The sequence below is a fragment of the Lagopus muta genome, chromosome 28 (genome assembly GCF_023343835.1).
Source record: "Lagopus muta isolate bLagMut1 chromosome 28, bLagMut1 primary, whole genome shotgun sequence".
Classification (NCBI taxonomy): Eukaryota; Metazoa; Chordata; class Aves; order Galliformes; family Phasianidae; genus Lagopus; species Lagopus muta.
In genome coordinates this window covers 153,757-169,702 of record NC_064460.1, presented here as the reverse complement: position 1 = coordinate 169,702, position 15,946 = coordinate 153,757, and the positions used below count along the sequence as shown (strand labels likewise).

The window sequence follows — 15,946 nt, the reverse complement described above, 5'->3', positions numbered from 1 at the left end:
CCAGATATGTGCTCTGTCACCTGAGGTCCATAAGCAATATGTGAGATAGACAGAACATCAGATTTAGGGGAAGTTTATTGATACTTTGTGATATTTGCTTTTTGTGGGAATGCCATCTTTTCCATCGGTGGAGTTACAACTGAGCTTGCTGATCATTCAAAGGGTGAGGGAATGGTTTTGTCATTCCCTGAGTTCCATTGTGGCAGATGAAAGTTTCTGTAACATCTCTGCCATTCTTCTCAACTGAACTTTGCTGGCCCACCTCACGTGACAAGGTGAGCACAGTCTGATGGGGACAGTGTGGCATTCACGATGTTTCTGTCTCCTCCAGATTCTTGTTAACTGCAAAGAAAGGGGATGGGGTAAGTGAAATCTCCTCTCAGGAATTCTTCTGCACCAGAATTGCAGGCAAAAGTGATACAGACATTGCTCTACAAGAAGATCTACAGTTTAGATTATATCCATGTACGTGTGGATATTGGCAAAGAAACTGGATGCTAGACCTTTGGACAAGTTTCTATGGGAGCCAGAATGTGGCTGCATGAAGACCAGACTCTCAACCCAGTGCTCAACACACTGCTTGGTCCAGGGAACCATGTGGTTCTGACACACAGTGTGGGTCTGATAAACACCTAAAGCCCAACAACTAGCTGAAGACCATGAAGGGCTCCTTCTTTCACCCATGTAGGGCCTGTCCAAGATTCTCTCCTAAGAGAAAGAACATTAGAAGTGAGGATTTAGAGTCACAGAGGCTTTGGAGCATTCAACTTAAATATTTCTTGAGTATGGATGATACAAGGAGATTTCTCTTCCCAAACAAAGTTCCATCTGTCTTTTTCCTACTTTCCAGAGATGCTTGTCATTGCCTCCTATCCCAGAAACTGTTCTGCCTTCCCTTGCTGGGAGGAGTGGCTGACACACCAGATGACTGTGTGTCATTCAATGACATCTGGAAAGGCTGAAATATTGGATAGAAAGGAATATTATGAGCACTGATAAGGACAAGTGTGGAGTCCTGAACTTTAGGAGGTGGGGTGAAGAATAACAATACGGATTAGGGGATGATCTGCTGGAAAGGAGCTCCGTGGAGAAGGACCTGGTTGTCCTGATGGCCAAAAGGTTGGCCATGAGTCAGCAGTGTGCCCTTGCAGCCAAGGCCAGTGGTATCCTGGGGTGCATTAGAAAAAGTGTGGCCAGCAGGCAGAGGGAGGTGATTGTCCTCTTCTACTCTGCCCTGGGGAGGCCACATCTGGAGCACTGTGTCCAGTTCTGGAGTCTCCTTTGACTCTGAAATGTTCAAAACCTGCCTGAATGTTTTCCTGTGCAACTTGATATAGGGAACCTATCTTAACAGTGGTCTGTGATCCTGTGACCTATCCCACGGTCAGGTTGTCTTTGTGCTCTGCTGTTGCCAGCTGGTCCACTACATCCATCTTATCCAGATGTTTCCTATTCTTTATGGCTCCCTGCTGTACTCCAAAGGCACAATCCTGAGAAGGAGAACCTTCCCATGATTCCCTCGGGATTCTCCTTTTGTCCTCCACACTCCAGCCTGCTGTATCTGCCAGAACTATTTCTCTCTGTCCCCACATCAGTTCAGGTGTCAGAGGGATGGATAACTACCTGTGCAGAAAACAGAAGCGTCCTCTCCGTGATAGCAGTCGTGTTCACCCCATGGCCTTGCCTTACAGTCAGAGATGCTTTCTTCTGTCCCTTCGCAATTCACATCATCCAGCCAGATGACATCTGGCCCTCGGCCATAGCGAGCACCTCCCAAGGCTGAGAGTGGTGACCCACAGCCCACCTGCTTGCAAATCACCTTGGCGTCCTTCATGTCCCAGTGGTCATCACACACACTACCCCAACGATTCTCGTGTAAAACCTCAACTCTTCCAGCACATTTGTTTGGGCCATCCACAAGCCGAACTGGTCCAATCTCAGAAATATCTGTCTCTGCACAAATGCCGAGAAAATAAAGGTTAAGGGAGCATCCCTCACTGCCTGTGGACAGCATGCAGAGGCGTTTGAACACAATGGAGATATGCCAAGGGATTTCTTCTAAGAGTACCTGTGCTTTTCTGGTGTGGGAATAAAATAGCAGAAAACCCAGAAAAGCACTGTGGAGAAAAGGCAGAAAGAGGTTTTCCTGGTATTCATGAATGGCTGCAGGCTCTACTGACTCAAGGAGACTGTTAAGCTTTCGGGACACAGGTGGGACAAGGGACCACAGTGGTCTCAGGTAGGAGAAGATTTCATGCCACATCCATGTGTCACCACTGCATCACAAGGCTGGCTGTCAGTGATGGGATGAGTTCATCAGCCATGTCCCTATTTCCACCAGCAGATATACACAGATCTCTACTGCCCTTTCTACAGGGGCTCGGGATGAACCCTGTTTCAAGCTGATGTGTGGTGGGATCTGCCCAGCCCACTGCTCAGCACATGCCATGTTGGGGTCAGAGATGGTTACCTGAGCACTCCACACTGGCATCTTCCACATGATTGCAGACATTCTCTCCCCAGGGCTTTGCTTCACACTCAGTGAGAGATCCTTCTGTCCCTGTGCAGTTCACATCACTCAGCCAGATTTGGCCTTTTCCTTCTCCGTATTTTGACTCCGGCAGGGCTGATAGGGCTGTCCCACAGCCCAGCTGTTTGCACACCACTTTTGCCTCCCGTAAATCCCAGTTGTCATCACACACGGTCCCCCAGACATTGTTGTGAAGCACCTCAACTCTCCCAGAGCAGCGGTTTGGGCCTCCCACCAGGCGAACTGAAGTGGAGATGGTGATCCCTGAATCTGTGGGCAAATCCAGAGAGGGCATGCTCAGGAAGGCAGAAGGTTATGCATGTGCATGTTTATGCACCTGCTGCATATCATCTCCCTCCCATGCTTATGGATCACCTTAACCTCTAGCTTGAGCTGGAGAAAAATGACAGAGAGCACCACAGTGAGGAGACAGCCTACCAAATTGAAACCCTCTTCTATGGTGCAAGGATTGCAAACCAACAGCAGCAGCAGTTGGGGAGTACTATGTAGTAAGCCCTTGTTCCTGTCTAAGATTGTACCCACTTTCATATGAAAGACATCCCAACACATTGCTAGCAAAAGGAGAATGCAAAGATTACCTGAACAAATTGCACTGGCATCTTCCCCATGGTAACAATTGTGGTCCCCCCACGGCCTTGCCTGGCATTCAGAGAGAGATGCTTCCAACCCTGTGCAGTTCACATCATCCAGCCAGATGGTGTCAGTTCCTCGCCCAAACTTTGCTGCAATTGGGGCCAGCACTGCATCCCCACAACCCAGCTGCTTGCACACAACTTGAGCATCACTGATATCCCATTCATCATGGCACACGCTGCCCCACTGCTCTTCATGAAGAACCTCAACTCTTCCAGCACATCGGTTTGGGCCTCCCACCAGACGAAGTGGCCCTGGCTCAGGTATTTCTGTTTCTAAAAATGGAATAAATAGGTAATTGAATAAATAATCAAACAACAACAAAAACAAAACAAACAAAAAAGCAACAAAACAAGCCAGGGAGAAGTTTTGGAAAAGTCTCTGTGCCCCTGACCACCCGGAGAAAGCAGGATCTCCTACAGTGTATCAAAACTCTCTGCTCATTCCTAACACTTGACAAAGGCTTTGCTCCTACCTTCTGGCTAGAAGAAGAAAGGTTTGTGGAGAAATAAAACCAGGATGAAGGTTGTCAGAAGAGGGAGAAGACCAAATGTCTCCAATCCCAGCTCTGTAGGGCATGTGATACAGCTTCTCTGGCTCAAGGTGATAGAGCTCAACAAAGTCACTCTGAATCTGTAACCTCCTAACTGGGTGGCTACAGCTTTCTACAGCTTTCTACAGACAGAATGGACACAAAGTAGAAGAGTTCTGGAGGTTACCTGAGCACTCCACACTGGCATCTTCCACGTGGTTGCAGACGTTCTCTCCCCATGCCTTTGACTTGCATTTGGAGAGGGACCCTTCTGTCCCTTTGCAGTCCAAATCACTCAGCCAGATCTGGCCCTTCCCTTCTCCATATTTTGACTTCTTGGGGGATGATAATGCTGTCCCACAGCCCAGCTGCCTGCACACCACCCTGGCCTCCCGTAAATCCCAACCTTCATCACAAACAGTCCCCCAGACATCATTGTGAAGCACCTCGACTCTTCCAGCGCATCTGTTTGGACCATCCACCAGGCGAACATCAAGTATGCTGCTGTCTACATCTGGAGAGAAAAGATGTCCCAGGATGAAAGCAGGGAATGAGAAAGAGGGCGCTTCCTTCCCATATAGCCTTTATTTAATTCCAAACCAAGATGTTTATTGCCAAATTTAGCATATAAAATCTTAGTTTGATTGAAACATGGTTTTGATTTGAGAATGGCTAAATGTTGCATGTGTTTATATGACCAGAAGTCCATCCTGAAAAACAAACCATAGGGTTCATTTTCAGCTGTAATGGGTGAAATGTAGCCACCCCAAAACTCCCCCAGTGTTCTTATTGGGTGAGCTTCCCCAGGACTAAGGCCAGATGCTGCTACAAGGCACTGGACTACTAGCAGGGAAGAGAGAATTGAGGATTTTTCATCCTTCCCCAAAGGAAAGGGTTGAATTTCTTCAATTAGAGGCAGAGTTCGCAGGTACACAGGTATTACTGACCAGTGGTATGTATGTATGTGTTATGGTCAGTGTCTAGGACTGGAAAGGAGCTGCTCAATTACTCAGCCTTGGCACTTTTACAGAATCACAGAATCACAGAATGGCCAGGATTGGAAGGCACCTTAAGGATCATGAATCTCCAACCCCCCTTCCACATGCAAGGCTACCAAACTCCACATTTAATACCAGACCAGGCTGCCCATCCAGCCTGGCCTTGAACACCTCCAGGGATGGATGGTGCATTCATAACTTCTCTAGACATCCTGTTTCAGCACCTCACCACTCTCACAGTAAAGAAAACTGAACCCAGGAGGCAACTCAATACCTCTCAAGACTCGCCCCTCAATCACTGATCCTCAAATCATGATCTCTGCCATGATCTCTATCTCTAGATAGAGAGTATCGCTAGATATCATCATTCTTTTGCATGAATCTTGGGGCGGAATAACTCAGACCAACATGAATGAGGGTCTGAAACCTGAAACACCTTCTTCCTTGCTCATGGAGGAGTCGAGAGGATATTCATATGATTGAGATCAGACTTCAGTATTGAGGATGTTAAAACTTGTGTTTTAACTTTGCTCAAATAGTCATTGTTTTACCAGTGATTTCACTCTTTACTGTTCCTTTCACCCAGAGATCTGCACCTCATAGAGAGGAAGTAGAGGAGTCAGGTCCTCTCAATTGGCTGATCAGGAGAATGTGCTCGACAGAGAAAAATTATTGTCCACAGTAAAAGGATTTGGACCAACTTCTCTTTGTTCTGAGTAGGACACTGGAATCTCTTGATTAAGCACAGCATCATTCTGCATGATATTTTATGACCGAACTGAATGCTCACTCACAATGCCACTGACTGATACAAATACTGACCTGCCAGCAGGACTCCTGCAAGGGAAGCTGAAATTAAAAAAAATACAGGATGTTAGTGTGTGTCCAATTGGTTCACAAAGCATGGAGATTCAGGAAAGAAAGATACCAGGTAATAGATGAACTACTAAGAGCACCACTAGAGCTCAACATTGTTCTCAGCCACCCAAATCCTGCCACCAAAGGTTTTCCCTGTCTCAGTGCACGTGACCTTTGTGACTGAGAGATCAGATAAGAAAGAAAATGCAAATGTATGTGTACATCAGTGAATATGTGTGCACTGGGAAAAAATTAAGTATTTAGGCAAGTAATGAGGAAATGATATAAAAGAGCAGTTGAGATTCTATTCATCCATAGTCCATTGTCCAATGAGATTGAGTTGTTTTCCAGGCAGCTAAATTATCTAGGCTTCTGCAATAACCAGTGAAATGACACATACCCCTCCCATCCTAGGGTTGGTGAAATGGAATGTGGGCACTAACAATCATAGGGTCATGCAACGAAGTGTCTTTGAAATGGAAACCTGTTCAAAGTGACTACTGCTTTCTCTGGGAATTGGACAGAAGCTGAAGCAAACCCTGGAAAGGAGAGCAGAGCTTGCCAGGATCTATTTGTCCTGGGAAGTCAGGAGAAGGGAAATTTGTGTGCATTGTGGAAGGTCAGCAGCAAAAAAGGGCTCAGTGCAAACAGCAATTTCTGCTCCTAAATGTGGCAGTCTGGCAAGGTCCCAAGCAATGATTAAAAGCCTCAGGCAAGGGCAGCATTGCTGACACCACAAGTGGCATTAGCATAATCCATTTTCCACTTGGCTTTCTTTCAGATATTATTAATATTTCTAGTTCTGCTCCTGTCTCTGACGCATGGAAACCTACAGATGCTGTGGCTCTACATAACAGAAACAAGGGCAGGGAACCCAGCCATGTGCAGTTTTCTCATAAGGGTTGGTATTCAGGTGCTGAATGAGCACTTGAGGTGTCTGGTAGGGGCAGCACCCAGCTGTCCAGCTGTGGATGTCTGAGATTCCAGAGAGGGGATCTGAGCATCTACACTGAGCTGTCAGATGAATGACTAATTGCAGGCATCTAAATGAGAGAAGGAGGATTCAGCTCACTGCAGACACCACCAGCTGCATTTCACTTCCTTGCAGTGTCACATTTGCTTTGTGCTAAAGAAACAAAGCAATAACGGAAGAGGAGACCACTGGCAAAGGTATTTCAAGACAGATGCAAAGAAAAAAGAACTCCACTTACCCCAAAGACATGACAGGAGGATGAGCCTCATGTTGGTCACAGAGAGCATTGCAGAGAGGACATGGACATGTACCCAAGAAACGGGGTATTTGAGAATTCCCTACAGCCCTGGCTCCTCCCTTCTATCCAAAATCCTGCCTCCATTCCCCCTGACTCAGCAACTTGGCAAAGCCAAACCTCTGCCAGGAATCTTGTGCCATTAGCATCACGTACGTAGGCTGTAGGATTGTGAAATTGGACTGTTTTGGGAATCTAATGAGCAAACAATCCTCTCAGCTCAGCTCATTCTGGACCATCAAAGGCAGGGATGGAAGCAAACATGGAATTCTGAGTTACCTTCCAGTGCCAAGGCAGAGCTGGGAAAGTGACTTTCATACCTTGCCACTAATTCAAAAACAAAAGAACCATTTTCTGGTGGAAAAATCAGCAGCTTTTAAGAAGAGTTTTTTCTTTGCTCCCATTTTTTCTCTCATATTTGTCCCAAGAGGAGGGTAATGTTTGTGAAATTCTGTGGTACTGTTTCTCGGTGTTCAGTGTTCAGTTCATTCTCCTGGTCTTAGGGATGCTAAAGAGGCAAGTAGCAAGTTCCACAATCATAGAGACTGGAAGGAACCATCTTGTCCAATCTCCCTGCTAATGTGGGCTCCCAAGAGTAGACTGCAAAAGAGGGGACAGATAGTTTAGCAGCGTGTGCTTTGACAGGACAGGGGGAAATAGTTTCAAACTAAAAGAGGAGATTCAGATTGGATACAATATTTTTATTTTTATTTTTATTTTTATTTTTATTTTTATTTTTATTTTTATTTTTATTTTTACAATTAGGGCAGTGAGGCACTGGAGCAGATTGCCCAGAGAAGTGGTGGAGGCCCCATCCCTGAATACAATCAACATCAGGCTGGGCCAGGCTCTGAGCAACATGACTGAGCTGTAGATGTCCCCGTTCATTGCAGGGGAGTTGGACGAGAGGATCTTTAAGGGTCCCTTTCAATTCTATGAAAGTGTTAAGGTTGGCTTTGAATATCTCCATAGAAAAAAGCTCCTCCACATCTCTGGGAAACTTGTTCCTGTGCACTGTGACCTCAAATAAAGAAGTTTTCCTGATGTTCAGATGGAAATTTCTGGGATCCAGTTTGTACCCATTGTCATGTATCTGGATATGACCAAAAGAATCTGGCCCCATCCACTCAAGTGATTTGACACCCTTTAGCTATTAATTAATGTTGTTAAGATTCCCTCTCAGTCTTCTTCAGGCTGAATAGTCCCAGGGCACTCAGCCTTTCTTCCTAGGGGAGATGCCCCAGTCCATGATCACTGTTATGGCACTTTTTTGGACTCTGCAGTAGTTCCCAGTTTGCCTTGAACAGAGGAGCTCAGAATCAGACACAGCGTTCTGGATGGGGTCTCCTAGGGCAGAGTAGAGGGGGAGGATCATTTCTCTCAGCCTGCTGGTCATACTCAATTTAATGCACCCCAGAATACCATTGGCCTTCTTGGCCACAAGGGCACACTGCTGGCTCATGGCCTCCTGGATGCTCAGGTCCTTCTCTGCAGAGCTCCTCCACTACGCTGTACTGATGCATGCAGTTATTCCTCCCCCTTTGGAGGACTCCATCCTTGCCCACGTTGAAAATCATAAGGATCCTCTCTGCCCAACATCATGAGGTTCCTTTCCCAGGTCCATCCATGGGGATGGATCACCCATGGCCAGGTAGAGACACGATGCTGCAGGGATATGATGATGCTTCTATCATGTGTGGGATCTTCCTCATGACAAATTTTTGTGCCTGGAAAATGCATTTAGATAGCTTGCATGCTCAGCAGACATCATCTATCACCCCTTAGAGCTGGCTGAATTCATTTTATAGCTTCAGACAACTGTACTGGAGACGTCCAGCAAGAAAATACAGCTACAGATGAATTTCACCCAGAGTGTGCATTAGATGGAAAAGCTGAAGAATTAGTTCATCTGTGATGCACTCCTCTGCTTAGACTGTGCAGCCCAGGGACTGTTTGTAACACATCATTCATGTTCATATTGCATTTCATAGCAAGTCTGTGTATCATCACAACCACTTCAGTGCAGCTGCGCTCTGCCTCCATAATGGTTGGTCTGAAGCAGGCCAACTGCTGGGCAACAGCTGGCAAACACCTTTCTTGAAGGCTGATGCCTACATCCAGTCACTGATGTGCAGGAGAGGTCTCAGAGCTGCTGAGATGAGGGTCACATATTGTAAACATAAATGAGACTTCTTGTTACAGACGTTTCAGGTGAAGTTTGTTGTTTTCACAATCCCCACATTTTATTGATTCAGCTGTGCTTTGATACTGATCCTTAGCTTCTGTCTGCCTGTGAGAGATTGGCCAGTAATTCCTGCTTCGTATTTGTAGAGTTGATTGCTTGCTTGATAGTTAAATTCAACAAACTGATGTTTGCTGATGACTCTTAGTATGTTACCTTTTGGGGGACTACAAACAGAAGCACTAGCTTTCTGCTCAATATTTTCCAGGAATTGAATTTAGACTGAATCTTCTAAAATTATCTACAGTTGCGTTCTTCCTTCTCTCCCTCTCTCCCTTTCTTCTGTCCTCTCTTGGTCACATTTTCTCTTTCTCATTCGTTCGTTTGTTCATTCATTCATTCATTCATTCATTCATTCATTCATTCATTCATTCATTCATTCATTCATTTCTAAACACATACATTAGATAAAACCAACCAGAACCTGGCACCTCCCCATCTCACAAGCACTGTTAAGGATGAACATTGCCTTTTCCCCAAATATTTAATGGTGATTTTAATTGTGATTTTAAATTCACATCAAAATACCTGTCTTTCCTAAGTGTACGTTCAGTATTTCAACCTGTCACCCATCTTTTTCATTATTTTAGTTGCGTCATAATGGAAGAATTTTAGCAAAAATGGAAGTGGAAATAAGTCAAAACTTCAGCACAGTTTGCACACGCTTTCACTATCTTCCCGTCCTTTCTGCTTTGCTGATAAACTCTTTCCCTACTCGTTCCCATCTTGTAAATGTGGTTTTGCAACAGAATGTTGCTACCTGCTGTACCCTTTGCTCTACCTATCTCATTTTGCACCCTTGCCTCTCTGATTTTGATCCCATATGCCATGCTATCACACTGAATCTTAGAACCTTGGCCTGATTTGCTTGTTCTGAAGGAAACTATTTTTTATTATCTCTATTTACAGTATTAATAGAATCTTGGATATAAAATGCAAGTGATGGACTGTGAGTTTCAGGTCCATGATTAAGGGAGCAGCGATTTTCTTTCTGTGGCCACTGAAATTGTAAGGGTCCTGTTGTTCATAAGACCATGGAGCTTGGTGAGATCCACTCCAGAGTTCCAAAGGAATCAGCAGATGTTATAAATGGATTTATCTCAACAGTCCAGTAAAGTCAAAGTGGGAATGTGGCATAAGGGAAGATCTGGGAAACTACAGACCTGTCTGTCTAACCTCAGTCCTTGGAAAAGTAATGGAGAACATTGTTTTGCTGCTGTTGAAGAAGATTTCCTTTCAGTCATAGCCAGTCAACCATAGCCAGCATAGGTTCATGTGAAGTCCTATTTTATTAACTTGATCTCCTTGTATGATAAGAATGCCAGTTTGGTGGATGAAAACATAAGCTCAGCAGCAGCTTAAACACCAGTAAGGAATCAGCACTATTTTCATCAAAAATGCAGAACAGAGCTCTGTACAAGGATCGATGGAGAAATAGTACATAAAATGGATATACAAATTTCCCAGCCAAAACTATGATGAGAAGCATTTGGATAATGCCCATAACAGTATGTTTCAGTGGTTAGTTAATTGTGAAGAGATTGGGCTGTTGGGCCCAATCATCTTTTTAGGTCCCTTCCTACTGAACTATTCTATTTTGTTCTATGCCTGACCTAATATTTGGGTTCAAGTGGCAATGGGAAATTACAGGTGTGACCACTGTCTCTCATGATCTCCATGATGCATCCCACAGAGGACCCTGTGCTGAAGCAGGTGGGTCAGACCCCGGCTCTGATGCATCTCCTCAGGAAAGCATGAAAAAAAGCTAAGTGTCTTGATTTTACTGCAGCCACACATTTGATTTGTCCAGTGCATTCACACCAAGGAACGCTGTGACTTTGGCTGCTTTAGCATCATCATTATCAGTTTGTTATCAACGTGGGACAGCAAAGACCTCCTGTTTCTTTAACCAGGTGATCAGTTACTGCAAAGATAATTAGCGTCCGTGTTGTCTCCTAATAACATCATCACTGTGTTCTGAGGATCCAGATTTAGTATCATTAGCATTGCAATTTTAAAAAATGAGACATTATTCCTTTCTCCATCAGAACTGGGGGAGAACTGGAATATCCCAACAATGGTCTCCATGTATATGAGGAGATATAACCCGACACAAGTGAGTCATGCTCTGCTTGCATTCTCCCTCTGCAGACCTTAAAAGCACCTGACACTTCCCATGAGCACAGATTTTAGTTTTTATGTGTTCATGAGGGCTCTGCATTTAGAAGTGAGTTAAGAGGAGAAAGAGCAATCATGAGGTGAACACCTGTATTTGCTGCATTTTCGTTAGACTCTTCTCCTGCTGGTAAAGGGGTTTGAGGCTGAAAATTTTGTTTCTTGAAGCCAGCAAAGCATTTCTGGGGTCTTGTACTGAAGACCTTTGTATGCACCATAGCTCATCGTACCTAGCCTTTATCTAATGTTTTAATATCTCCAAAGTCCAAGTGGGTGCCATATGCACTGAATGATGTTGGAGACACCACACAGCGCTTAAGTCATCTTTATTGGGATACGAACATGGCCTGTTGCCCCACAAGCTGCTTGATAACCAGCTTCTACAAAGTCCAGCTAAGGCAGTGGCCCAAACCCACAGTATTAGCAGGCTGGTGGGAGAGTAATATCATGCTTAGTATAGAATGCATCACACATAGCTCGAATGCAAACATATAAATGAGGCAATCAGCACATGAACTAGGTAATTGAACTGTACTTTATGTAAGACAAAACAATTTTGACCATGATTTTGTAGGCACTGTCTAATGCTGTGCCACATGTCCTTTATTTCTAAGCCCCCACATGGATGATCATTAAGCAGAACGTGATTGGCCTGAATGGGTGCACCATAAAGGCAAGTTAGTCTACAACAGCATTAGTAGTCTTTCCTTAAGTCAGGTCATCTAGCTATGACACTGCACATCATGGACATGCCAGTCCTACCAAAATGGAAGGCACTGCTCACTGTCCATAGGATAAGTTTCTATGGCTGCATAGATCAAGTGGTGTCTGCAAAAGGCTGGAGTCATGCCCAAGCAACTCTGGCTGCACGTCCAGGAAGTAAAGCTGTGGGTATTTTACAAGCTGTATTTTGGCACTTACAAAGAGCTGGATTTCCCTGTATGCTCTGTGAGGGCTTGGAGATACACACATCACAGAACCGTGTCTGAGCCAAAATGCACAAAAGGTCTTCCCCTTCTTTGATATCCCTAAGTCCTTCTTTAGTGTTTGACATTAAAAAGTCTTTACAAGTCTGACTATCTGTGATGCACTTGGCTATGATCTCTAGGTAGTTCCTGTTCTGCAGCACATTTTTCCCATTCACTGACAAGGCTGAGCTGTTAAATACCCATGATAAAGCACACAGTTGGCTTGGCAGCAAACTGTACCCCAACATGTTGCAGCCATTTGTACTCCTGGATCCAACTCCCTGTGTCCAACAGCAACCCATTACCCCTGTTGCCAATAGATGGCAGATACTCATTACTCAGATGGTCTCAGTTAAATCTGGATCCTGGTCTCTGTCCCAAGGAAAAGCCACGTCCAAACCCCTCATCTTCTCCTGGTAGATTCTGTTGAAGGTCTCACTCTGTGCCACTGTGAAATGGTTCTTCCAGTCCCCACAGATGCCTGAGGAAGGAATATTTCTGTTTCAGAGCACAAACCACTGTACAATACTCCTTCCTGCACAGTTTTTGGGTGCAATCACTACACTGAGAGCTGTCCAAAATGAATAGCCATCCCCACAGACCCAGTTCTCTTAACCTTAGTGCCTGTGATGTGTCCTCCTCATTCTCTAGTGCTGCCAAGGGGACAACAAAACCCAGCACTTCGATGGGGACCTCTCTACTCACCCTTCCTCAGGAACTGGCCTTTGGTCTGGTCCATGATGTCTGCAGGGAGCAAGATGGAGCTGCACATAGGGTTTTGCCTCATGGCTGTGAAGGAGGCGTTTTGGACTACTGAGGAGATAGCATCGTCATCCAAATTCTGTCCCAGAAAATGGCAGAGGCGTCTCACACTGCCTTGCAGGTCCTTAGGGACACAGAATAAGCCTGTTACCACCTAGGTGACGCATCAGCACATTTGGAGCAAGTGGGTCTGCCAAGATCACTACCTGTTTCAGCTCTTCGTAGGTGATGAAGAAGAAATTCTCCCTGTCCTTCATCTCCATCCAGCCTCGGACATGTTCAAACCAGGAGCCATGGGGCACTGATGGGAGACAGAAGGCACAAGCCTATGGGGTGATCATGGCATGGCATGAGGTGTGCAGGGAAGAGGAAGGGCCTCATTAGGCAGCAGGAAGTTGACAAGATGCAAAACTGAGCAACAGCATCCTGAAATTAGGTGTGACTGGGAGGTTCAGCTGTTGCAGATGAGCAATGGGGTCTTCTCCAGCCACCTTTCTGCTGCTGTTTCCTTGCTCAAACAGATGTTGTTGAGACAGTGCTGCTTCCTCATCCTGCAAGCACAGGAGTAGGAACAGACACAGACCATGCTCAGAGAAGGGAGAGACAAATAGCAAGGAATGATACTGGGGTAGATCTGTGAATGGAAGGGGTCTGCTGGTCAAGATTTCCAAGAGAAAAATGAAATCAGTAGAAGGCAGGCAAATTAAAAATCAAATTTGTGTGCTTTTTTGTGCCTTGCTAAGCACTTCACCTCTCTCATAGAGGATGTTCTGTTTCAGAGGCATCATCAGTGGATCATACGAAAAGATTGTAGAGATATAGAGGTGATAAGGAAGCCCCAGCATGCCCTGAGAGAGCACAAACCACACTCACACTCTCCACTGAGAAAGTCCCTTAAGAACTGCTCAAAGGACACAGGGTCCTCATAGCTGTTGCACATCTGGCAGAAGTAGAAGTAGGAGACAACAACGTCTCGAGGATCCCGTAGGGTGTAGATAACCTGGGGGAGAGTGCATACAGGAGTAAGATGCTCAGAGAAGGGAAAGACAAATTGCAGGCAACGGCACTGGGGTAGATCTGTAAATGGAAGGGTCTGTCAAAGGAGGATCAATTCAGTGCAAGATACAATAATGTGGACCTCAGGCAAGGGTTGAGGAACACATAGGCTCCTTAGAGCCACTGGAGGTTCCCCAGAGTATCCAAAGGTGCAGATGTGAGATGGGGACTTGCATATTTCCATTCAGAGGGTGTGTAGGATGCCCTACAAGGGTCCTCATCCAAGGTCCATCATTGTAATGTTTCCCAGATGGGCATTGCATGGGCAATGGTCCTGCCAGGCTCCCCTTCAGGCACTGCATGAGCACCCACCCCACAAGGGCATATACAGCAGATATGTTGGATATATGTTGGATTCTATGATCCCACCTTGGCAGTGGAATGGGAGAAAGACTTGGGAAAGATGTGCCTGGGGAGGTGGCAGGTCAGCAGGCGAGGTGAAGGGTAGCTGAGGGCTGCCTCCAGACCCAGGCGGGTTGAGAACCAAGGCATGCGGTCAGAATTGAGGACAGTTTGGTTCCAGCTGGGGTGGCCTTGGCTGCGAATGAGGCTCAGGATCTCAGTCATCCACACGGTGCCTACCAGGTACAACAGAAATACAGAGCAAGGGATTTGCCCAGGGCTTCAGGATGCTTGGACCTCAGCAACAATGTCACCATCAAGTCTGTTCACCTTGAAGAAACTGCCTCCTGCCCATGCACAACCACTGTGCTATAAATATATACGTACATATATCTCTCACCCAAAGCATTCCTGTTCCCATCACAAGAACAGATTCACCTTCTGAACAACAGCTGAACTCTCCCACAACCCCACAGACCTTCTGCCATAGACCTCCCCACAAAACCTATCCAGAACAACTCTCCCAGCCTCTCTGTCCTCCCTTGGACATCCCCGTGGTACCAGATTTAGGGTAGGTGATGTTGAAGACGTCATCGTCCCGCACCAGGAACTCGTTGTGGGCAAAACTCAAGCTGTGCACGGAGTTGTAGGCTGGAGGGAATTTAATGCCTTTGTACGTCACGTAGTGCACCGGCATCGTGCTGGGATGGGAATTGGGTGCTGCAGCTCTGCAGGCCTGTAACAGGGAGAGAAAGGGATAGAGCACTGAACTCCAGATAGGAAATGTCTTCCCCCATAACCAGTCCCAAAGAGGAGCAATTCCATCTCCCAGTCATCAGAAGAGCTCTGTGTTACACGAGAACACATTCAAATACTCTCCAATCCTTCCTTATGGGGATCCAAATGAACAACTACATAAGGCATTTAAGGAGCCCGCTGGCTAAATCTCTGCTAAGGGGTCAACTTCAACCCCCCCTCCCTTGCTGCCTCATGTGTTTACCTGCCCTCACAGCTGGGATGGGTGCATAGCAGCTATCTTAGTAAGAGCCTGGACAACCAGGGAGACAAGAGGCAGTTGGAAAAACCAAGCTCTCGTTTTCTACACAAAATACAGCTTTGCTCTTCTTCCAGAAGCTGAGAGAGAATCAAAAGGGGAGGGAAATGGTTTCCTTATTGCACCATTCTGGAGCAATGATTAACGAGATCCAAAGTCCAACAGCCACCCCTTTCCTGTAAATCAGTGAGCAGAGCTGGTCCCGTGTGTTCTCTGCCCCAAATCCACTGCAAGGCCACACTTTTCTTCTGTGCCCTTATGTTTTCCCGTAGAACTCTCCATTTTCCTTCAAAAATATAAAAACAAACCATGAATGGCTTCCTCCTGCAGCATCTGCATTTCTTACCATTTATATATCCCACAGCTGCTCAGAAAAGCCCACAAGCACTTGAGACTCCCTATTCTCATGAGCTGAAGGTCCTTTCTCTTTAGTCAAATGAGAAGCCTTTGGAACAGAATTAAAGGGAGAGGAAGAAAAGAAATTCTTCCCCCAGTGAGCAATTTATG

At 45.7% G+C, this 15,946-nt stretch overlaps 2 protein-coding genes across 2 annotated transcripts in view; both read right to left on the bottom strand.

The window, feature by feature from the left end:
- Positions 1–57: 57 nt before the first annotated feature.
- The window catches only part of LOC125685580 (deleted in malignant brain tumors 1 protein-like), a 39,702-nt gene continuing 23,813 nt past the window's right edge, over positions 58–15,946 (bottom strand). Inside the window, exons 11-15 of the mRNA XM_048928721.1 lie at positions 3,904–4,217; positions 3,130–3,459; positions 2,471–2,800; positions 1,624–1,953; positions 58–342 (exon numbers count right to left, since the gene is read on the bottom strand). Coding sequence (XP_048784678.1) covers positions 308–342; positions 1,624–1,953; positions 2,471–2,800; positions 3,130–3,459; positions 3,904–4,217 — 1,339 coding nt within the window. The 3' untranslated portion in view covers positions 58–307. The remainder of the gene's footprint in view (positions 343–1,623; positions 1,954–2,470; positions 2,801–3,129; positions 3,460–3,903; positions 4,218–15,946) is intronic.
- LOC125685596 (sulfotransferase 2B1-like) lies at positions 10,353–15,549 on the bottom strand. The gene is made up of 7 exons (XM_048928846.1): positions 15,386–15,549; positions 14,947–15,121; positions 14,413–14,621; positions 13,861–13,987; positions 13,194–13,288; positions 12,931–13,111; positions 10,353–12,706 (listed from the first exon to the last, which is right to left on the bottom strand). Exons 2-7 carry the CDS (start codon positions 15,080–15,082, stop codon positions 12,564–12,566), a joined length of 891 nt encoding a protein of 296 aa, XP_048784803.1. The 5' UTR covers positions 15,083–15,121; positions 15,386–15,549; the 3' UTR covers positions 10,353–12,563.

What these genes read in the sequence shown, in the direction of transcription:
- LOC125685596 (XM_048928846.1), bottom strand. Translation starts at nt 15,082, where the DNA reads ATGCCGGTGCACTACGTGACGTACAAAGGCATTAAATTCCCTCCAGCC. An exon ending in GGACTTTCTCAGTGGAGAGT is followed by an intron (nt 13,289 to 13,860) that starts GTGAGTGTGGTT and finishes GTCTCCCATCAG; the next exon opens with TGCCCCATGGCTCCTGGTTT. An exon ending in CCTACGAAGAGCTGAAACAG is followed by an intron (nt 13,112 to 13,193) that starts GTAGTGATCTTG and finishes TGTGTCCCTAAG; the next exon opens with GACCTGCAAGGCAGTGTGAG.